At 40.3% G+C, this 17,994-nt stretch overlaps 2 protein-coding genes across 2 annotated transcripts in view; one reads left to right on the forward strand and one right to left on the reverse strand.

Moving 5' to 3' along the window:
• LOC141997702 (olfactory receptor 5AP2-like) overlaps nucleotides 1–17,994 on the reverse strand; it is a 46,195-nt gene that overhangs the window by 9,951 nt on the left and 18,250 nt on the right. The gene's annotated exons all lie outside the window — the stretch shown is intronic.
• Nucleotides 14,156–15,148, forward strand: LOC141997703 (olfactory receptor 6B1-like). The gene has a single exon (XM_074970140.1). The coding sequence runs from the start codon at nucleotides 14,183–14,185 to the stop codon at nucleotides 15,146–15,148; it is 966 nt and encodes a 321-aa protein (XP_074826241.1). The 5' UTR covers nucleotides 14,156–14,182.

Raw genomic sequence — 17,994 nt, forward strand, 5'->3', positions numbered from 1 at the left:
GCCCCTCACTGGAGTAAATGAGCCCTGCTCAGTGTGAATGTGTGTGGAGAGGCTGAGGACTGCCAGCTGCTTTGTGGTGCATTAAGACAGGCTCAGCTGTGTCCTAGGCCTGGCCCGGCAGGGGGTGCCACAGGTCAGAATGCATCAGAAATACCAGAGCCCGGAGGATGCTGGCCCCACCCCAGGCTCTGTTAGGCCAGCACTGCAGTGCACTGTCCAGACAACGGGGCGCTGCAGGTCACAACATCAGTGCACTGAAAGCGTGATTGGTGTGGTAGGCTGAACTAACAGCAGAGGGTCAGGCTCAAGGGGAATTGTCAGTGCTGTGTGTTTGGAGTAGGACAGCAATGATAGACGGGGTTATTGCTCATTGCTGTGATGTATTGGCAGACCTGGGGAGCAGAGTTAAGACAGGAATAGTAGGAGTATTGTAAGTCAGAAAGATTGAAGTGCATTAGCAGAACTCTAAGACAGGGCTGGTATAGCAGAGGCTGGGAGTTAGGACTGAGGGGCACCAGCAGAGCTCTCTGTGTTGTGGGGGAGCCCGGGGCTGGGATTGCAGGGGGCTGCAGAGCAGGATTAAAGCCCATCGGCAGAGTGGTGTGTTGTGGGGCAGCCCGGGGCAGGGATAGCAGGGGGGCTGCAGGCTGGGTCTGAGGTGCATCATCAGAACTGTGTGCGTATGAACCTAGAGATGGAATGGTGGAGGGGGCTGTGGGTTCAGACTGAAGGGCACTGGCAGAGCTGGGGTTTGTGGGCAGGACAGCAAAGCCTGTCATGACCCAGGTACGTTAGCTGAGCTCTGTCCCTGAGGCCTGGAAACTTGGAATTGCCTGGTCCGTACTGCCTTGGCTAACCTAGTGGGATTCTGAGGTGTGTTTACATGGCAGTTTCCTTGAGCCATCCCTCCCACTTGCATTCATTAACTCCCTGGGGTCGTCTGGAATTTACGAAGGAAGGGGTCGCCGTTCACAGGGGCCGGGAATGACTGGCCTGACCCCTTTCGCATGAACCAGCAGGGGCTACTTGAACACTGGAACAGACCTGTCCCTTCCTTTGTCTAACATTAATCAATGCCTTTGACTTCCTTTTCTAATCAGCCCCAATGGGACTGCCTCTGAGACCTGCATTTCCCAACAGTGTTTCCTTTCTAATGGCCCTGGACGGGGCCCATTAAAACAAGGAGTAACTTTGTTTCTGCCACTGGTCTATAACTCCTTGAGAGGTTTGTTAAATCTCTGGTCAGTGCCCAGCTCTTGGCTGGGCTGAACGCTTCTTGGAGTACGCATTAAGGCATGTGAAGTTATAATGACCTATGTGTCCTCCTGTAGACCTCCACAGGGTCACAAGTGCTAAATGGGTAATTGGAAGATTTCTTTTTAGTAGGTGCTTTGCTAATGGGGATGGTTTTAACGAGCACATAATGAAGAGGTTTTATTATTAATAAATTATTTTTATTATCTTATGCAAGATTCAATTAAATTAACGTGTTTCAAATGAAATTGATCAGGGTTCCTTCATGCTGGGGATCTGTCACAGCAGATCTGTGATAAGACTTATAGAAACAGCCGCATCCTTAAGGTCAAATACCTTATGCACCACGGACAAACCGTTCATTGCCACTTCTCTGATCAGCCACCAGGGAACAAGATAGCACTTGTTACAGTCTGTCCCCTTGCTGCTGCTGTCCTGAGCAGAGTGTTACAGCCACTCTGCAAGCCTCTTGTCAGCTGAAATTCCCACCTGCTTTGCCTGTGAAATCAGCTGCACACAGAGACAGGAGGAATATTCGGTTGTAAGCAAAAATACTGATACAGTTTTCAACTTAATAGAGTGCTTGTGACTGCCCCTGCCCACTGACGTCCACTTTCCACAGAGATGGGTCCATTCATGATAGATGGATGGATGGATGGTTGAGGTGACCAGGAAATAAATTCAATCAGATTGTTGGTCAGAGAGATGATTAGACAGATGACAAGGCAGATTGACAGATGTTTAGATGAGCCATTAAGATTGCCAGATGGGTAGATAATTGGATGGACAAATAGAAGAGGGAGGAAAAAATGAACAGACATCTTGAAGGACAGAGACAGGGTGGGTTAGATAATATCTTTTATTGGCCCAACTTCTGTTGTCTCTTGTTTCACTAATATCCTGGGACTGATTCGGCTACAGCTAAATGCATATCTTGATGGACAGATAGACTAGTAGGTGGATGCACTTATGGTTATGCAGATGGATAGTTAGAAGGATGGAAAGTGGACAAATGATTAGATAAGGCAGAGGGTATACAAACTATTTCACACACACACACACACACACACACACCACCCTCCCTTCAGACAATGTGCTTCAAAAGCAACCCAAGGAGATCCATTCTGTGTGTCAGAACCTCTAAGTGAATTCACACTTCATGTCTTCTGTGCCTGCCAGTGTGGAGGCCAAGTGGTGCCATACACAATGTTGTGGTTTTCACATGGCTGATAAAAGAGGCTACACAATTTTTAAAAGCTCAATAATAATGGGGGATTTCAACTATCCCATATTGACTGGGTACATGTCACCTCAGGATGGGATGCAGAGACAAAGTTTCTTGACACCTTAAATGACTGCTTTTTGTAGCAGCTTGTCCTGGAACCCACAAGAGAAGAGGCAATTCTTGATTTAGTCCTAAGTGGAGCACAGGATCTGGTCCAAGATGTGACTATAGCTGGACCCTTGTTAATAGTGGCCATAATATAATTACATTTAACATCCCTGTGATGGGGAAAACACCACAGCAGCCCAACACAGTAGCATTTAATTTCAGAAAGGGGGACTACACATACATGAAGAAGTTAGTGAAACAGAAATTAAAAGGTACAGTGTCAAAAGTGAAATCTCTGCAACCTGCATGGTAACTTTTTAAAGACACCAGAATAGCGGATCAACTTAAATGTATAACCTAAATTTAAAAAAACATAGTAAGAGAACCAAAAAAGTGCCACCGTGCCTAAATAGCAAAGTAAAAGAAGCAGTGAGAGACAAAAAGGCATCCTTTAAAAAGTGGAAGTTAAATCCTAGTGAGGAAAATAGAAAGGAGCATTAACTCTGGCAAATGAAGTGTAAAAATATAATTAGGAAGGCCAAAAAAGAATTTGAAAAACAGCTAGCCAAAGACTCAAAAAGTAATAGCAAAAAAAAAATGTTAAGTACATCAGAAGCAGGAAGCCTGCTAGACAACCAGTGGGGCCCCTGGATGATCAAGATGCTAAAGGAGCACTCAGAGATGATAAGGACATTGCAGAGAAACTAAATAATTTCTTTGCATCGGTCTTCACAGCTCAGGATGTAAGGGAAATTCCCAAACCTGAGCCATTCTTTTTAGGTGACAGATCTGAGGAACTGTCCCAGATTGAAGTGTCATTAGAGGAGGTTTTGGAACAAACTGATAAACTACATAGTAATAAGTCACCAGGAGCAGACGATATTCACTCAAGAGTTCTGAAGGAACTCAAATGTGAAATTGGAGAATTACTAACTGTAGTTTGTAACCTATCATTTCAATCAGCTTCTGTACCAAATGACTGGAGGATAGCTAATGACACGCCAATTTTTAAAAAGGGCTCCAGAGGTGACCCTGGCAATTATGAGCCTGATTTCACTACCGGGCAAACTGGTTGAAACTATAGTAAACAACAAAATTGTCAGAAGCATAGATGAACATAATTTCTTGGAGAAAAGTCAACATGGTTTTTGTAAAGAGAAATCATGCCTCACCAATCTACTAGAATTCTTTGAGGGGGTCAACAAGCATGTGGACAAGGGGGATCCAGTGGATATAGTGTACTTAGATTTTCAGAAAGCCTTTGACAAGGACCTTCACCCAAGGCTCTTAAGCAAAGTAAGCTGTCATGGGATAAGATGGAAGGTCCTCTTATGGATTGGTAACTGGTTAAAATATAGGAAACAAAGGGTAGGAATAAATGGTCAGTTTTCAGAATGGAGAGAGGTAAATAGCAGTGTCTCCCATGGGTCTGTACTGGGACCAGTCCTATTCAACACATTCATAAATGATCTGCAGAAAGGGGTAAACAGTGAGATGGCAAAATTTGCAGATGATACCAAATTACTCAAGATAGTGAAGTTCCAAGCAAACTGAGAAGAGCTACAAAAGGATTTCACAAAACTGGGTGATGGCAACAAAATGGCAGGTGAAATTCAATGTTGCAAAGTAATGCACATTGGACAACATAATCCTAACTGTACATATAAAATGATGGGGTCTAAATTAGCTGTTACCGCTCAAGACAGAGATCTTGGAGTCATTGTGGATAGTTCTCCGAAAACATCCATTCAATGTGCAGTGGCAGTTCAAAAAGTTGGGAATGTGGGGAATCATTAGGAAAGGGATCAATAATAAGACAGAAAATATCATATTGCCTCTAGAAATCCATGGTGCGCCCACATCTGCGTATAATACTGCATGCAGATGTGATCACTCTATCTTTAAAAAGAGATATTGGAATTGGAAAAGGTTCAGAAAAGGGCAACAAAATGATTAGGGCCATGGAACGGCTTTCGTATGAGGAGAGATGAATAAGACTGGGACTTTCCAGCTTGGAAAAGAGATGACTAAGTGGGGATATGATTGAGGTCTACAAAATCATGACTGGTGTAAAGAAAGTAAATAAGGAAGTAAGTGTTATTTATGCCTTCTCATAACACATGAACTAGGGGTCTCCAAGTGAAATTAATAGGCAGCAGGTTTAAAACAAACAAAAGGAAATATTTTTCCCCACAATGCATAGTCAACCTGTGGAACTCCTTGCCAGAAGATGTTGTGAATGCCAAGACTAAAAGAGGTTTCAAAAAGAACTAGGTAAGTTCATGGAGGATAGTTTGCATATTAATTCAAGCTCAGCAGTTTCTCATTGGAGTCTGTTTTTGAAGATTTTCTGTTGCAAAATTGCCACCCTTAAGTCTTTTACTGCATGGCCAGAGAGGTTGAAGTGTTCTCCTACCAGTTTTTGAATGTTATGTTTCCTGATGTCAGATTTGTGTCCATTTATTCTTTTGCGTAGAGACTGTTTGGTTTGGCCAATGTACATGGCAGCACGGCATTGCTGGCACATGATGGCATATATCATATTGGTAGATGTGCAGGTGAACGAGCCCCTGATGGCTTGGCTAATGTGATTAGGTCCTATGATGGTGTCACTTAAACAAATATGTGGACAGAGTTGGCATCGGGCTTTGCTGCAAGGATTGGTTCCTGGGTTAGTGTTTTTGTTGTGTGGTGTGTGGTTGCTGGAGAGTATTTGCTTCAGGTTGGGGGGCTGTCTGTAAGCGAGGACTGGTCTGTCTCCCAAGACCTGTGAGAGTGAGGGCTCATTTTTCAGGATAGATTGTAGATCTTTGATGAGTTTGAAACGAGCCTAAGGGAGTTAGGCAGCTAAATTCCACCAAAAGGCAATGGGAGTTGAGTGCCTAACTCCCTTAAATTTCTGAAAATTTTGTGGGATTTTCAAAAGTACCTGCATGATTTAAGAGGATAAGTCCACTGCAAAGTCAGTGGTCTCTTTGAAAATCCCACCCAATGACTTCCATCCTTCTCCACCCACCCTGCAGATATGGGGGATGGACTCCACTCTGTTTTATCCAGTGTCCTGTTCTAGCAACTACGTGGAAAAACTGTGTAATAGTTTTCCAGCAAGCTACTCTCCTTGGACTCTGAAGTCTTTATTTCATAGTCACCAGTGATATCACCATATGCTCCTGGTAAGGAAGGAGATTACACTCTCCAATCAGTGTAAATCGGGAGCGATTCAGTTCTATTCTCATTCACACTGGAAGTGACAGAGTTACTTTCAGGCATGGGGAGAGCAGCTTCACAGTAGCACCAACAACAGTGAGTGGGTTATTGGGCAAATATTCAAGTGTCTAGTAATTCTGGGGTGTCTAAGTTTTAAGAAGCCCAGATTGAAACAACTTGAAGTTGCACTTTCTGAAAATCAGATACCTTTAAGATGTATCAAGAAGAACATCCAAAATCTCTAGTCACTTTTGAAAGTCTTAACCATCCTATAGAGATACATAGGTTAATATCTACAGAAGAAGAAAAAAAGTGATAGGGGAAAAAAAAAGGAAATGTCTAAAATAAATATCTCTCTCTCACTCACACACACACACACACACTCTGCCCCCTATAAGGCATGTTAGGCTAGGTGGTCACAATGGCCCCTTCTGGCCTTAGAATCTATGAATCTAAGAACTCAAGATTGACAAAATAGAAATCTGCAGAGACTAAGTAATAATTAAGTGCAGACATTAGTCTGTTGGTAATTCTTATATGGGAAGAGCAGCTGTGTGCATCTTATTCTATACTATACTCTAGTAGCAATACTAATAACAGTAAGTGGGTTATTGGGCAAGCAACATTGTATGCAGCTAAAAGGAATTCAACCATTTTTTCTAAATTTATAATTTTCCACAGGGTGGATAGGGAGAGAATTAGTTTGATCTCTTCTTGGAAAAAGTGTGAAACTAGAATATGTATGATCTGATGTAGGGAGTCAGTGTTTCATCACTGTTTGGGATCTTGAAAACATAACCAGCAGGGGAGGTGGGAGACTGAGTATTTCTGGAATGAGATTGAGGGATTACACTGAAAAATGACTTACTGTTCTCCCCCGATGTTGCTGTTTATTTTCTTTTCCTCTGATAGAATCCATGGCAAACACAGAATGGGGAAATCAAATGGCCATCACAGAATTCATCCTACTGGAATTCAGGGATCTCCCTAAGTTACAGACTCTTCTCTTCCTGTTGTTCCTAGTGATCTACATTGCGACCATGGCTGGGAACATCCTCATCATTGCACGAGCTGATCAGCATCTCCACACCCCCATGTACTTCTTCCTGGGCAACTTGTCCTGGTTGGAGACCCACTATGCCTCGACCATACTGCCCAGAATGCTGGCCAGTCTCTGGATTGGAGACAGAACCATTTCTGTTAATAGCTGCTTTGTACAATACTTGTTGGTGGCTTGCTAGCTGCAGAATGTTATTTCTTGTCAGTGATGTCTTACGATCGGTATTTAGCAATATGCAAAACACTGCACTATGGAACTCTTATGAAAGACAGGTTTTGCTTCCAACTAGCAGCTGGGTCTTGGATCAGTTCTTTCGTGATTGTTGGCATGTTCACATATTTGATATCACAATAAACTTTCTGTGGCCACAGTGAAGTTGACCACTTCTTTTGTGAATTCACTGCATTGTTAAAACTCTCTCGCAGTGACACGTAATTGGTGGAACTTATGGCTTTCGTTGTCGCTTCCGTAGATACCTTCCCCCCATCCCTCTTAAGCCTAGCATCCTACAGCTTTATTGTAGCCACTATCCTGAGAATTCCAACCATCACTGGAAAGTAAAAAGCATTGTCCACCGGCTCCTCTCACCTCATTGTAGTTACATCCTTCTACGGGTCGCTTATGATTGTGTATGTCCTACCAAAAACATAAACTGAGAGCCCTCAACAAAGTGTTCTCTCTCTTCTACACAGTCCAGAATCCCCTGGTCAACCCCCACATCTACAGCCTGAGAAACAAAGAGGTCAAGGAGACCTTGAAAAAAAATCTCAATAAATGTATTCAAATTTGGTGAATCAGAGTTAATTCCCTTAAGTTACAATGAAGCAGTTATACCCTGAATCTGAGAGGTACCAACTGTGTATTGTCCCCGAGCATGGGCCTGGTCATTTTGGTTCACCTTTGAGAAACCATTGAGATTAATTTAATCTCTTTTGCTGTTTAAACATCCAAGTATCATGTGAGCCCTTTTCACCACAGCATCTCACTGGGAATTCACATTTAGTTGTTTCTCTACTATGACCACTAGGTCCATTTCACAGTCCCCCTTGTGTTCCAAGATACAACCCCACATGTATGCATGTCCTCCATTCCTGGTTCCTAAATGTACGACCTCACATTCGGCTGTATTAAAATGCATGTGGCATCAAGTGAGCCTCGCTTACCATGCAACCTAGACCACTCTGTATCAGTGACCTAACCTCATCATTATTCCCCACTCACGGCAACTGCCTTATTTGCAAACTGTATCAGCAACAATTTTGTATTTTCCTGCAGGTCATTGGTAAAGATAGTGGATATTGTTTGGCAGAGAACCAGTCCCTAAGGGAACACACTAAAACACATCCACTGGTTAGCACTTCCCCATTAACAACTATTTTTTGAGAACTATATGTCACACATATTTTAGCCTATTTAATATGGATGAGATTGATTTGCATACTTCTAATATGTTAATCAGATTGTCTGGTACTAAGTCAAAAGCCTTCCAGAACTCTAAGTATATTATGTCCACATAGTTACATCTCTGAACCAGACTTTTAATTTTGTCTAAGAAAGATTGTTTGGCAAGATCTATTTGCCATGAAATCCTGTTAATTGGCATCATTTTTTTTTTTTGCATTCTATTGAAACGGATAAGCTTGTGTATCAACTGTTGCATTATTTCCCTGCTCTGATTTATATTATCTATCACACAGCCTGCTGCCTACTTATCTTTCCATTCAGGTATTAACATTATTATTTATTTTTGCATTACATTAACACTTAGTATCTTTAGTAGCAGACGTATAGAAATAACACAGAACTCTGAGTGGCTTTTATCAAGCTATTTTGTAATGATTGAGGTGATTTTAATTACTTAGTCTTTCTTGCTGAAGGGCCTGGGAGTTACAACAATGTATTTTGTGTCCTAAAGCAACTCAGATCTTCATAATGAATGGTAAGGTCTCCTACTATTTTAAAGAGAAAGCGTAAATACATTCCTACATCATTCACAGTTTGCATTTTTACTTTGTACTGGCAGTATCTCCTCCTCTGTTATATTAGATAGATAGATTGGTTTTAGCTTTTCAGCTAAAGCTCATTTGAACTATAAATATAGGCTGGGATTTTTGAAGCAACCTAAGAAATTTAGAGAGCAAACTCCCATTACATTTCAATTTCAGTTTCATTGAATTTCAGTGAGATTTGGGCACCTAGCTCTTTAGGCTTATTTCAGAATCTCAGCCAAAACAAACCATTGTCCTTTTTATTTATTTTATTCCTAATACTGTGCTTTATAGACATCTGCCAATGTGCTCAGTGCTGTATGCAACACAGTGGACAATACGGGTAATTTTGCTTAGATGTAGAGTCAGTTTCTTCTGCAAATAGTTATTCCAGTGAAAGAAAAGAAAAGGAAAGAAAAAGTTTTCCTTCAGTGTTCATAAAACCATTATGAGATCACGAATGTCAGTTTCTGTATCTTTCTATATTCATTATTAATAGTCCACTGACGTGTCTATTAAGAGATACACTGCACAGATGATAATGAGAATAAACTAATGGACAGTAATGGCAGATATGGCTGAGTTTTTTTTAAAATGAATTTGCCAATGCATTTAGAATTTCATTTCTCTTGATGAGTTCCTATATGTGGGCCAATCCTGACTTGTTTTTTGCAATAATTCACTGAATGGTTTAATAATCTCATGGACTTGAATGTCAGAGTGGACCCTTATTATCACCTGTTCTGACCTCCTACATAGAACAGACCAGAGAATTTGACCCAGTGAGTCCACAACTTATAGTTAAGCTAAAGCATATGTTTTAGAAAGAGGCACCCACTCTTGATTTGAAGAGATGGAAAATACATCACATCTACAGGTAAGGTTCTTCCAGTGGTTAATTATGCTCTGATGGTTAATTACCCTCATACTCAAGTCTGTTACGTGTAAATGGAATAATCCATCATGCAGCCACTGTAGGGTTTGTAGTTAAGGTATTAGCTATGACTTGGTAAACCTAAGTTAAATTCCTTGCTCTGCCACAGACTTCCTGTCAGACCTTGGGCAAGTCACTTAATGTATGTCTACACAGCAGAAAAAATCCCTGTCCGGGCTTAGGCTGGAGCCTGGGATCCCAGACCCTTCCCACAGCCAGGTTTTCAGTCCCACACTCCAGCCTGAGTGAGAACGTTTACACTGCTCTTTTTAGCTGCGCATCCCAAGTTCTATGAGCCCAAGTCAATGGAAGTGTTATTTTTACAGTATAAACATACCAATAGATACAATTTTCTAACTTTTGTAAGTCGAGAGATACAAAGAGATGGTGGGAACTTGGAACTTGGTGAGAAAATGATAATTTTGGAACAAACAGGTTTTGTTTATTGTGGGTTTTGTTTTGTTTTATTCCGTTTTCTTTTTTGTTGTTTTCAAAGATTCTGAAGAACTGACTCAAAAACTCCTTTTAGCATCAATGAAACCAATTTTTTCAATGAAAAAAAATCTAGATGACAGCTCTGATGATAATGTCTGATTGGTGACCTAAGACCAATGGAAGCGGCAATTTTGAGAAAGACTACACAAACTTCTGCATATTTAAAGTCTGGTGACTATATGTTTCTTTCACCCCCTTCTCCCTGCTCTCCCCCCTCCCCCCACCGCACTTTCTGCAGATGGGGAATAATTCAACCATCAGCAACATTTTCTCTTAGGCAAAAAAGCAGTTCTTTGAGGCTGGCCATTAGCAATTAACATGTTGTTTATATTGTCTCCAGCATAAATATATAATTAATTCCCTGGTCACAATGACATCAAGTCCCTTTTATCGATGGTATGAAAGAAGGTGCTGCCTATTCCTAGAATGAATATAAAGATGAAGAACAGAAGACTTCCATTTTTCTGTAAGGATAAAAAGCAAAATCAACTGAGTGGTGCAGCCATTCGAGTGCATCTTCTTAGGAGTATGCAGGGTCTCTTTAAACAAGGGAGCAAGATCTATGAAGAATATCAGCTGAACAGACATCCAGCAGAAACCACAACCCAGTCATGGAAACCCTGAGAGAGGAGGTTGCATGAGAACTTCCAGCTGGTGATCCAGGTAGCATAGTTCTTTGCCAGTGCTGTTAGAACATAAGAACAGCTGTACTGGGTCAGACAAATGGTTCATCTAGCCCAGTATCCGGTCTTCCAACAGTGGCCAGTGCCAGGTGCTTTAGAGGGGAATGAACAGAACAGGGGCAATTACCACGTGATGCATCCCCATAATCTAGTCCCAGCTTCTGGCAGTCAGTGGTTCAGGGACACCCATAGCATGATGTTGTGTCTTTGACCATCTTGGCTATTAAGCCATAGATGGATCTATTCTTCTGGAATTTATTGAATTCTTTTCTGAATCCAGAAAATAGTTTGGGTCTTTAAAACATCCCCTGTCAATGAGTTCCACAGGTTTACAGTGCATTGTGTGAAGAAGTACTTCCTTATGTTTGTTTTAAACCTCTGCCTGGGTGACCCCCAAGTACTTGTGTTATGTGAAGGAGTAAAGAACACTCCCCTGTTCAATTTCTAAATGTCATTCATAATTTTTATAAACATCTATCATATCCCCACTTAGTTATCTTTTTTCTAAGATGAACAGTCCTGGTCTTTTTAACGTCTTCTTGTATGAAAGCTGTTCTATACACCTAATCATTTGTGTTGCCTTCCTCTGCATCTTTTTTCCAATTCTAATATATCTTTTTTGAGATGGGGCAACGAGAACTGCATTCAGTATTCAAGGTATGGGTGTACCATGGATTTATATGGTGGCATTATTATAAATTCTGTTTTATTATCTATCCTTTTCATAATGGTTCCTAACATTGCGTTAGCTTTTTTGACTGCCACTGCACATTGAGCAGATGTTTTCAGAGAACTATCCACAATGACTCCAAAATCTTATTCTTGAGTGGTAACAGCTAATTTAGATCCCATAATTTTGTATGCATAGTTGGGATTATTTTTTTTCTAATGAGTTTATTAGTCTGCAATTATCAACAGTGAATTTCATCTGCCATTTTGTTGCCACATCACCCAGTTTTGTGAGACCCCTCTGTAACTCTTCGCAGTCAGCTTTGGACTTAACTGTCTTGAGTAATTTTGTACCACTTGCAAATCTTGCCACCTCATTGTTTACCCCTTTTTTCAGATAATTTATGAATGTGTTGAACACCACTGGCTCCAGGGGGACCCTGCAATTTACCTTTCTCCACTGTGAAAACTGACTATTCCTACTCTTTGTTTCCTGTATTTCAACTTGTTTCTGATTTATGACTGCTTACCTTGCTTAAGAGCCTTTGGTGAAGGATCTTGTCAAAGGTTTTCTGAAAGTCCAGGTACACTATATCCACTGGCTCCCCCTTGTCTGAACCCTTAAATAATTCTCATAGATTGTTGAGGCATGACTCCTTACAAAAGCTGGGGTGACCTCAAATTTCCCAGCACTTTGTGTTTACACTGTATTGGTTGGGTCTGTTTAAAAGTGATGGCAGTAGGGAATGTGCTGTGGGTGATGTGTATGCAGGAGAAGGATATATCCCTTAAACTGAGTGTTTCAATGTCCCCTTCAACTGGTATGATTCAAACAGCAAGAACTGGATTTATGAAACAAACTGTAGTTACTTCTTAAATCAGGATAAGAGCTGGTCGGAAACCATTTTTTTCTCCTGAAATTTCTGACTAAAAATATTTAACACCCAAAAACTGACCATTATTTTTGGGAACTGACAACTCAACCGTCGTTAGCCAAAACTTGCCCCAAACCTGTACAACTTCAGCTGAGAACTGGCAAAATACAAATATTTTGGATGGAAAATGTTCAGTTTTCTGTTCTTTCAGTTTTCCAATGAAAAAAATGAACATTTTGAGCAAAGCAGACACTTCCCATGAAATTTCTCATCCAGCTGAAAACCCAGTCATTCTTTTGGAAAACAAAGTTCATATGGGAAAATATTGACAAGCCCCGTAAAGGACACGAAAGCCGCTCTCCCTCATACAACCCAGCCTCTCACAGTTCATATTCATAGCTGGTCCTGTCTTCTCTCCCCCTAGACACTCATCACAATAGGAACTATTTGATGTTATAAGCTTTCCTATATTCTCATCTATCTAAGGTTCTTCTCTGGCCCCTGTTACCACAGTATCTGTGCACCTCCATCTTTTCATGTATTCGTCCTCACAACACTCCTGTGCGGTAGGGATGTTCTATTATGTCCATTTTTTGCCCAAGGAGAAATAAGGTAAAAAGAACCTAAATACCTTGCTGCTGATTACACAGGAAATCCATGGCACCAAAAGCAATTTAATGCAGATTTCATAAATCCAAACCTAGCACTCTAACCACTGCACCACCCTTCCTTCTTTCACAGCTCTATTTCCCTCAGTTCTCCAGGTTCTGAAACACAGCTAGTGTGAATTGATAGGGATATGTCAATTTACACTATAAAAGGATTTTCACGTGGACTCTAAATCTAACTCCCATCTTAAATATCCCAAAGTAGGTGTGAGTCTTATATTTATACCACAAATTATTTGGTCATGTATCAGTGAATCTTTAAGTTTAATAAAATTAAAGTTGCCAATTTATAATATTCTTGTCAATAATAACTTCTGGCTCATTTTCTCTGGCAAAGAATTTATTACTAGAATACTACGATTTTTCTTGTACAAGTAATCTGATTTATCATGATGAAATCCAGTGTTAATGTCCACACACATGCTCCGAACGCATTTTCAAAAAACATGCAGCACTGAACTCACTCTGCTCACACAGAAATCTGTGGGAATTTTATCCATTTACATTAATAGGAGCAGCGTTAGACTTTGAAAATTTCACTCAATGTCACTAAAATCTTTCTTCCTTTCTTTCTTTCTTTCTTTCTTTCTTTCTTTCTTTCTTTCTTTCTTTCTTTCTTCACTTACATCTAGAACTGGCCAGAAATTTTATTTTTCCACAAAATTTTTTGACAAAACTGTGTGTGTGTGTGTGCGTTGGGGAGGGGAATCATTTAATAGAAATGTTCAGCAGAACATTGCAACTTTTCATTGAAAATTTGAAAAAAGTTGTTTGCTAAAAAAAATTGTTTTAAGGTTAAAGGAAAACAGAGACTTTCTGCAAATTTTTTCATGTAGTTGAAAACTCAGTTTACCATTAAAAATAATATTTTATGGAAAAGTTTCAACCTACCCAAATCCCAGACTCTCTGTCTAACTGTGTACCTATCTCTCTGTATGACTCACAAATGTTTGTTTTCCTTTCTTGCTATATTTTCAAAGATTATAATTTCTTCATTTATCCTCCAGACACAATCCATGGCAAACACAGAATGGGAAAATCAAACATACATCACCGAATTCATCCTCTTGGGATTCGGGAATCTTCCAGAGCTGCATCTCCTTCTCTTCCTGCTGTTTTTAGCCATCTACATTTTGACCGTGGGTGGGAACCTCCTCATCATTCTCCTTATTTTGACTGATCATCACCTACACACTCCCATGTACTTCTTTCTGTGGAATTTGTCCTTCTTAGAAACCTGCTACACCTCAAACAGCCTGCCTAGGATGCTGGAGAGTCTCCTAACTGGAAACAGAGCTATTTCAGTTTGTGGGTGTTTCATACAAAATTATATTTTTGGTCTCCTGGCGGGCTCAGAGTCTTATCTTTTATCAGCCATGTCTTATGATCGGTATTTAGCAATATGCAGACCACTGCATTACGCAGACCACATGAATCACCGGTTCTGCCTCCAGCTAGTGGCTGCATCTTGGATAAGTGGCTTGTTGGGTAATTCCATTATATTATATGTGTTGTCACGGTTAGTTTTCTGTGGCCCCAACAAGATTGACCATTTCTTTTGTGATCTAATTCCAGTTATTAAACTCTCCTGCACTGAAACCCACCTCATGGAACTTGTGGTTTTCCTACTCTCTTCCATATTCTCTCTGCCACCATTACTACTCACCTTGTCATCTTATTTATGTATCCTCTCCACCATCCTGCGAATCCCTTCCACCACCGGGAGGCTAAAGGCCTTTTCCACCTGCTCCTCTCACCTCATTGTCGTCACATTGTTCTACGGAACCATAATCATTGTTTATCTGTTACCAAAAAACAATATTCTGAGAAACCTGAACAAAGTTTTTTCTCTTTTCTACACTGTCTTGACCCCCATGGCCAATCCTTTCATATATACCCTGAGAAATAAAGAAGTTAAAAATGTACTCAGTAAAGGTGTCAGAAAAATTAGGGCTTTCATGAGAGAAAACATAGGCACATAACACCTGCCATCCTTGGTCAGACCAGTGGTCCATCTACTCCAGTAGCTTGTTGTTAAAAGGGGCCTAACTCCAGATACATTACAATAGAGCTGGTCAAATTTTAAAATAATGTTTTGATAAAAAAAGATTTTTCAATTAAAAATGTACATTTTTTAAAATAAAAATGAAACTGAATTTAGAAAACAGGAAACTGGGGAAAAAAAGATCAGGTTTAGGTTTTGACTCTGAAAATGCCAAAGGAAAGAAGAGAAAGAGAGAGAATGGGCTGGGGGACATGAAGGGAGAAGAGTGAAAAAGTGGAGGATCAAAGAGAAAACAATTGGGCTACATTTTTTTTGTTGGAACACAGAAAACATTCATGGAAAATTGTAAGTGAAATGAGAATTTTGGGGGAGATGTTTTGGATTTTTTGCTGAATACACTCACCATTTCTCAACCATCTCCTTTTCAGAGGCAGGTGAAAAAACCAGGAACATGTGGTACAAACTGCCCTTATGAGAAATGTCTCCCTTTCCCCTATTAGTTTATACCTGTCAGCAAGAAGGCTTATATACTTTTCAAATTTACTTTCTTTTAATAATGATATCACGTAACTGATGATATTCTTGTCTATGTACGTCTAGTCCTTTTTTATTCCTGCTAAGTTAATTACCTCCGTGATATTTCCTACAGTGCATTCTGAAAGTAACATATGAATTGTAGAGAAACGTTTTAAAGTTGTTTCCTTAAATTTCCCCTTGATTCCCATATTAAGCATATGTCTTTCATGGTCCCTTATTTAAGGCTAGTTTGAGTTTTCATCAAAAGCAGGATTTATCACCCTCTTTTTTACCATAGGGGGAAAATGAATTTCTTTTAAAAGTCAGTTTAATATAACCTGGGATCACAAATTCTGAAAGCCTTCACCACAGCCAAACAGCTGTAGGTTGGTGTCTTTACAGAGCAGAAATAAGGTTGCTTGAGTGCACTAATTGTGCAGTTCCAGACGTTAACATGTTTATGTTTCTTTTCAATTTAACCTTAAATCTGATTTTCCTGGGTTTCTAACACTTAGCTTTTCAATAATGACACCATCACTTTAATATAGCTTATAATAAGTCACTGATTTGTGCTCTCCAACTTAACTCCCTCTTCATGTAGTTTTTTTGTCTAGACATTATGAAAAGGAGTATATAGCTGGTTGGTCCAAAATTTTCCATTAAAAGTTTATTTTTTCAATGGCAAATAGTGTTTTGATTGAAGAAATTTTCTCCGAACCTGCCTACTTTCCTCAGAAATATGCCAATTTCCACCAGAAAACCTGAAAATTGTTGGTTGCTAAGAGCCCTTTATGCCAGCTGGCAAAGGGAGCACCCAACACACTGTGGTCAGAATATTTAGCCGAACGGTGCCTTGTAAGGTATCATACAGAAACTGGTGACATGTTGGTCATTAATATTACTGCACAATGCATGTACGGGTAGTGTGTAAAGAGTTATGTAAGTGCACTGGAAATATGTTCTAAAATATGTTCAAACCAAGCAATCTAAATAGAGAAAATAAAGAAGTTTGTCCCAGATAAAGAAATGCTTTTCTGCCTGTTTGCCTGCCTCTGAGGTAAACTGAGCAAGGTGAGATCAGAAACAATGGAAATTACCTTTGCATCTGAGTCAACAGGAGAAGAAGGCAGAAAGACGGCATGGCATCTGGGACAGAAGAACTCTTCCTGGGGTGTGCACTTGGGAGGAATACATTTCACAGGCTTACTGGGCTATCAGAAAAAGGGGAAAAAATCCCTTAGTTATGTTAAGGGACAAAAGGAGCCAGCGCTTTTGGAATCTGTGAAAAGTCGAACCTTGAACCATGTGAGTGGAAGAGGTTGAGAACTGACTATAGGTGAAAAATTGCCTGAGACCACAATTTTAACCTGTTAAATTTTACTAGAATTTAGTCACTAGAATGTGTGTTTTTACTAGTGCTTTGTCTGTAACAATTTCTGTCTCTTTGTCCTTGCTTAGTATCACTTAAATGTAGGTTCTATATTAATAAACTCATGTTCGGTTTTACTATAAACCATCTCAGTGCTGTGTATTAAGTTAAACAGCATGTCCTCAGTGAGCCAAGAGGCCAGTGGGTGTACTGTCTTTTTGGAGGCAGTGAACATAATATGGTCTGTGGCTGGCCAGTGACAGGGACTGGACATTGCAGAGAGACTCCCTGCGGGAGCTGAGGACCTGGGCTCACTGAAGGTTACCTGCAAGGTACTGTTAAGCCTGGCAGAGTCTCAAGTAGTTTGCTGGTGTGGCAGGGAGATGAGCGTCCAGCAAACCTCTCCCTTGCTGAGGCAGAGAGGTAACACTGTGGCTTACCATTAAGAGCACCCGAGGCAAGTGTCACCACAACCAGACAGATAGTATGTATATAGTCAGTTCTTGGCAGTTTTAAGAGAAAAACAGTTTTCATTTTTTCCTTTTTTCATTTTTTGACAAAAATTCCAAATAAAATGAACAATTTTTCTTCATTTTTATTGATAAAAAATTTTTTTTTCTGACCATCTCTAGTAAATAGGAGCACCCGATAGACCTTCTCTATACCACTCACCATGCTGTATGGCTACTATTTTTGGAGGACCCTATGGGAGTTAGGTACCCAGCCCCCATCAAATTGCAACGCAAGTTGGGTCCCTAGGTCCCATCAGTCTCCACTGGGAATCCAATCGACAAGAAAGTGGTGATAAAGTGGCTCAGATACCAACCCATTTTGTCCCCTGTAAACCTAAAGGGAGTTTCCCTATGAGGGAGAGAGTACACCAGTCTCCATGTCCATAGATCTGGCTCTGGAAATATCTACACTGTAACACATTGTGG

This window comes from Natator depressus, chromosome 13 (assembly GCF_965152275.1).
Source record: "Natator depressus isolate rNatDep1 chromosome 13, rNatDep2.hap1, whole genome shotgun sequence".
Lineage (NCBI taxonomy): Eukaryota > Metazoa > Chordata > Testudines > Cheloniidae > Natator > Natator depressus.